The 6,364-nt window shown below is 36.6% G+C and overlaps 1 protein-coding gene and 1 long non-coding RNA gene across 4 annotated transcripts in view; one reads left to right on the top strand and one right to left on the bottom strand.

Annotated features, from left to right (window-relative positions):
• Positions 1 to 6,364, bottom strand: part of LOC122628652 (carbonic anhydrase-related protein 10) — a 190,394-nt gene that overhangs the window by 859 nt on the left and 183,171 nt on the right. For all 3 annotated transcript variants that reach the window (XM_043811132.1, XM_043811133.1, XM_043811134.1), the window contains 2 exons: positions 1,798 to 1,952; positions 1,159 to 1,284 (listed from right to left, as the gene is read on the bottom strand). In XM_043811132.1, the coding sequence (XP_043667067.1) occupies positions 1,159 to 1,284; positions 1,798 to 1,952 (281 nt within the window). The remainder of the gene's footprint in view (positions 1 to 1,158; positions 1,285 to 1,797; positions 1,953 to 6,364) is intronic.
• The window catches only part of LOC122628656, a 108,504-nt gene that overhangs the window by 51,201 nt on the left and 50,939 nt on the right, over positions 1 to 6,364 (top strand). Inside the window, exon 3 of the long non-coding RNA XR_006327089.1 lies at positions 1,658 to 2,395. This is a non-coding gene — a long non-coding RNA (uncharacterized LOC122628656). The remainder of the gene's footprint in view (positions 1 to 1,657; positions 2,396 to 6,364) is intronic.

Raw genomic sequence — 6,364 nt, 5'->3', positions numbered from 1 at the left:
TTTTTTTATTGTACTTTGGATATTTATTTGTCCGCAAGTATGATCAAATTTAGAGAAATTTTAACTGAATTTGTATTATCCGTAGAGAAGTGTAATCATGATAATATGATAATTATTATACAATCATTTTAATATAGAAGAACACAAAGGAAACCTGTAATTTTCGATAATTTCCAAATATCGTCTTTCTAGTAAATATAATTCATATATACACATATATATATTTTTTCTTTTTCCTTTATAAAATCACTTTTAAAAACATCCACGACAACAACGTAACAATATCCAATAATATCTAATTGCCATAGCGCTTATTAGAATTTTCTTTAAATCGATAATGTGCAATGCGTATTCGATTTGAAAATGAAAGAAAAAAAGAAAAAAAAACGAACAAACAAACAAACAAACAAACAAGGAAAAAAAAATGGAAATTGGCCGATACGTGAGACAATCCTTTAAAACCTTTTGTGCTTTAGGTCATTTTCTTTTCTTCCATTTTTTTTTTCTTTTTTTTTTCCTTTCGTGTTCCTTCCGTTCCATTGCCATCACACCGAAAAAGATTTCATTTTTGGCCGAGAGACTCGGGAAGCTTTTGGTAACGGTCGAGTAGAAAGAATTTAGGGTAGGTAAGTGATGAGTCAGATCAGATTCGCTCGTATGATTTTGCTGAATGTTGTGTGGGGAGCTGGCTACGAAAGGGAGTGGCTTTCATTCTCTCTCTCTCTCTCTCTCTCTCTCTCTTTCTCGTTTTCCAAGCGACCTCGCTGATAGGACACCAATCACTTCCACTGCCTTCCAGTGGTTCTTTGAAGAAATTTAGCAAAAAAGCTTCGAACGAATCTATTCTCTGATTCTATTTCTTCTTGCCGAAAACGAGAGAAATTTTCTCCCTCCCTTCGTCTCCAACGAGAGAAACATTTTCCCATTCTTTCACAATATCTTGATTATTCAATATCGGAATTTCTTTATTATTTAATCGTTCTTCATATTTCTCTTGATATAACGCGATTGCACGCGAAATAAATAAAAATATAGGTAATATATAATAAGTATATATATATATATATATATATTACATATATACATACATATATACATATATATATATATATATATATATATATATATATTAGAAAATTGTGTTAGGTAGATAGGTACCTTGCGGAAATTGATGTTCGTTCGTATAGTCCTATGATGAAGGTCTTGCAAGGGTCTGGAATTATTACCGAGGGGTGCCTTCGGGGCGCTGGCGGGACCCTGCATGAGTTTCCTCAGGGCATACAACTGCAAACAAAGCAAAGTGTACCTTGTCGCTAGTAATTCGACTAAAACTTCCCAACTCCCTGGTGTTTATTGTTAAACGTGAGATTTATAGCATATCGATATACATACATACATATATATATATATATATATATATATATACACACACACACACACATAGACACACACACATATATATATACATATTTAAAAAAATTTTTATCGAGCACTCTCATCCGATTGGTCAACAAACTCAATAATAAAAACTCTGTTCTATTCGCATTGACCATTCTCTGCAATTTTAATTTGACACCGTCCTATTTTTACATGAACATGTATGTATGTATGCAAGTACCTATGTATATAATATATATTTGAATATTTTATATTACAGATATTCCTAGGCAGACGATTACATATTGATGTTACACCGATACGGAACGAATAATGGAACGACTAAAAAGCTAATGGACCATTGAGAACGCCATATCGGAATAAGATATGCTTCCAGATAAGAGCCAAGTATTTACCTACCTCTTGCGCGGTAATGTAAATAGGTTTGTTAAGGATCAGCCAAACTGCAGTTTCCCAACATCCTGGATGCGTTGTACTGCCTTCGTAGGTCATGTAACCATTCGTATCCGGAAGTAGACTTCTCAAGGACAGATAGCTCACCTGTGCCGTATCGCCTAAGTAAAGAAAAAACAATGTTCACATCGCTCCATTAGTAAAACAATTTTAATCCTTTTAAAAATCACGCTATTCTTTTTTTAATCGTTCGAAATATTATTCTTTTAATTTTTTCTTTTTTTTCCTTTCTCAAAATCCCTAGGTACGATCTTGTCCAAGGAAAAGTTCTAAGGATCGGACACAATCAGGACTCGTAATCGTTAGCACGTGACAAATTCGTTCGCCGATCACGTAGCTCGATGACTAATCGATATTTTTTGTCTCTCAAGAATTTTTCCATCCTTTTCTCTCGACATCGTCGGAAGCTATAAAAATTGGTAAGACGAGAAGAAGAAGGAGGAGGGAAAGGAAAAGGAAGAGAAGGAGGAAAAGGTACAGGAAGAGATGATACGCGAAGGAGGAGGGATCTAGTCAGCGTTGTGGGACCCTTCTTCTCCTTACGGTTCGTTTCCTTTAAACGACTTCATCTTCTGCTCGTGAGAATAACCACGAGAATGGTTTGTCTTATGAATTTAAGCTTCCTTCCAAGGTTTTCCCTTCGCGGTATTTATTATATCGTTTCCTCGACGACAAATTCTTCTCGATTATATTTATTTTCTTTTTCTTCCTTTTTCTTTTTTTTTTTGGTTTTGTTTCTTTGCACTTATTTATTTATTTATTTATTTATTTATTTATTTATTTTTTATCAAATATAATTGTATCCCTCGATAGATCTATTTCCTACGGAATAGAGAAAATTTCTCCTCGAAGAAATTTTCTCAATTTCTAACGTTTTCCAATGTGAAAGACATGTACCTTCCTACATACATACATATATACATATATATATACATACGTACGTACGTACGTACGTAGGTAGGTAGGTACATTGGTTGGTATGACGAAGGTTCGCGAAGGACACGACTGGAAATTACTTGTACACGAAATTCGTCGTAGAAAGGTGCTTTTGAACTTTCAACGCCCAAGTCGTAGAAACGAAAAGTAAGAAAAACGCCGATGAATTCTGTAGACGGAAAGAAAGGGAGCAAAAGAAGGTGTGCTTGCACTGTGCACTGCAATGATTGCCGCTGTACAAATATACCAAGTTCCTACGTATACTAAGGGTACCCTATAGATACATACATACATACATACATACACATATATATATATATATATATATATATATATATATATATATACACGTATATACATACAGGGTGTTCCATTGAAATTCTGTCGTAGGAATAGTCGTCGTCGTCGTTCTCGTATATATGTTTGGAAGAAAGTGAGGTGACTTTAGAAAGTTTCAAATACAACAAATGATATATCGTAGGAAAAGTTTTATCGGAGTTTTTCATCGAAGTTGGAAATTTTTTCATAGAACATCGATTCGATTCAGAAATCGTTTCGATCGAAAATTAGTTAGTTATCGAGTTTATCGATTGCTCGTTCCTCTTAAAAATAAAGATTTTTATTCGCGATCGAAAATAAAGTTGTTTGGGAATGTCCTCCGTTACAAAGTACCGGATCGACCGTCTGATACATGGGTAGATATTGTTACGTGATATATATATATATATATATATATATATATATATATATATGTCTTGGAATGGATACGTCTAGCTAGCTCTCGATCGTTCTCCAACAGCCGTTGCGGTGGAGGCTGATAGGCGTCACTTGTCAAACGTATCGAACTGGCAATAGGGTCATTTTGTATGCCATCCTTTCTCTCGAAGATGTTTATTTCTAAAGGAAATTTCGATTTAGAAATTTCTCTATTGACAAAATAGATATATTTCATGTTTGAGAATAATATTACAAAAATTTACATTGTATTTCTTTTTGTACTGTATATTTTTTTTCTTTCTTTCTATTATCATTGCCTCTACATTTCCTTACTCGTATCTTTATATTCTACGATATTTTTTACGGTATTTAAGATCGAAAGTCCTACTCGAGAGCGAGTGTTATCAGTTTGCGAGAAAAATTTTTCATGGCTCATAGAACCTTGCTATCTCTCTCTCTCCCTCTCTCTCTCCCTCTCTCGCACGCGCATTCTGTAAGAAACGAGTTGCCGCAGCAAAGAAGAATTTGATAGCCGTCTAAGTAAACTTTGCTATTTCCTTCGAACTTGGTTCGATAGTATCGTGTCGTTGGCATACACCTGGCCGGACGAGAAATTCATGAAACTTTGAATTCATAGCGAAAGAGGTTGTATTCGATAAGATCGATAAGATCGAGAGATGGATAGATATAGATAGATAGATAGAGCAAGAGAGAGAAAGAGAGAGGATAGAAATCAAAGAGAAGAACTACCGTCGAATTTTGTCGACGATGAAAACTCCCGTCTATGAAAGCGTCTCGCGTCTTTCCTCCCTTTCATTCATGAATGGTTCATCCATTTGCTAGAAATATCCGAATACATGTCATATACTATACTATAGTGGAAAGATATTCATACCAATCGAAATCGTCGATGATAGGCTGGTCTACCGATTCGGTTGAAGCGGCGTGCCATTGATGTTATACATACGCATATCTACATACATACATACATACATACATACATACATACATACATGCATACGTACAAACATACATCATACAAACGTATATCTATATATACATATATATATGTCTATAGACCACTCTTTCTCGCTTCGTCTCTCTCTCTCTCTCTTTCTATCTCCTCTTCCCTTTTTACTCCCAATATATTCGCAAATAAATAAGAGAAATTCGTAACCACCAGTCATCCCTTATTTCTTTCCGCGTATCTCAAAAGCAAAGTATCATCAGAAGCTAACGTAGGTAAGCAATGTCGTTCGACTTAGGTATCACCATTACTGTACACACAGACAAGCATCTATTTCTTGTATTGAGTCGGTGACATTAAGGACGGACTGCCGGCCTTATGGCACTCGTAAATGGTGCCTCGACATACGGGGGTGGTGAAAAGAGGAAAGAAAGGGGAGGTTAGAAGCTTGAAGGTAGTTTTTGCGCACTCACACCATTTTCCTTCTCTTTCTCCTCCTTATCCTGCTTTTTCTCCTCCTCCTCCTCCTCCTCCTCCTCCCCCTCTTCCTTCTTCTCCTTCTGCTTCTGCTTCTTCGACACTCTTCACCTTCGGCCGGCTTCGCGAAGGAAGATTCTTAGGTCGCCATTCAGCGAGCTTAGAGGGCGTAAAGTAGGAGCTGTCAAGCTTTTCTAAGCGAATCTCTCTTCCTGCCGACACCTCTTCCTCTCTTTCTCTTTTTTTCTTTCTTTTTATTTCTCTCTCTCTCTCTCTCTCTCTCTCTCTCTCTCTCTTTCTCTCTCTCTTTCTTTCTTTCTTTCTTTCTTCGTCCGTCTGTGTTGCTACCACGTTTACTACGATATACTGGTCGGTTATACATACCCCCCGTAAGACTTGTACTTCCTCTTTTCTTTTTTTTATTTCGCTCTCTCTTTTTTCTTTTTTCTTCATTTTATTTTATTTTACCTACCACGGCGTATTCCCTCCGTTCGCGTCACCCTATATATTTATATATGTGTGTATATATATATATATACGTCGAACGACACACCCTCTCTACACGTACATACAATATATATATATATATATATATATATATATATATTTACGTATGTATAAATACATACCGGTAGCTATATATGTATAAAAAGAACAGATTCGTACATAAACCGTACTCCGTAGATTTTTATTTTTATTTATCGTGCGTCCTGATTTCCTTCGCGGCCGAGAAAAGGTTAGACGGATGGCGGCTTTCGAAGGGAGGAAAAGAAAGGAAGTCTACCGGGGGATGACAAATAATAACGAGCGAACAAGAATGGAAAAATATCAAGCGAGCGAGGAGAGTAAAGGAGGAGAATGAGGAGAATGAGGAGGAGGAGGATTCGAACGTTGGAAAAGTGCTGTTCGTGGTGGAGGATGAAGATGAGGATGAAGAAGAAGAAGAAGAAGAAGAAGAAGAAGAAAAGGGACGACGAGATTCCCTCGTGATTAATGAAATACATTAACTCTTTCCACTCTTGCCGAGAGGTTAGGATTTACAATAGAGCTATGTGTACGGTGCGATCTCTCTCTCTCTCTCTCTCTCTCTCTCCTTCTCCTTCTTCTCCTTCTCTTTCTAATTGTATCATATACGCGTTGCCTCTACGCTCTAGATTACACATACATTACACGTTATAATCTTTTCTTTCACGTGTATATGCGTGTGCGCCTGAGCGAAGGCTCAAATATTTTTATGCTAATGCACAGCAAGCAAAAGGATTTATGGTTTGCCCGTGGTCGAGAAAAATTCGTAACTTTAGGAAAAGTTGTGCTTCGCTTACTCTTTTCCGTTGCTGTTTCTAGAGGCGAGAGTACTTTGTTTTTTTTCTCTCTCTCTTCTCTCTCTCTCTCTCTCTCTCTCTCTCTCTCTCTCTC

This window comes from Vespula pensylvanica, chromosome 4 (assembly GCF_014466175.1).
Source record: "Vespula pensylvanica isolate Volc-1 chromosome 4, ASM1446617v1, whole genome shotgun sequence".
In the NCBI taxonomy this organism is placed as follows: Eukaryota; Metazoa; Arthropoda; class Insecta; order Hymenoptera; family Vespidae; genus Vespula; species Vespula pensylvanica.
This window is presented reverse-complemented; position numbering and strand designations above follow the sequence as displayed.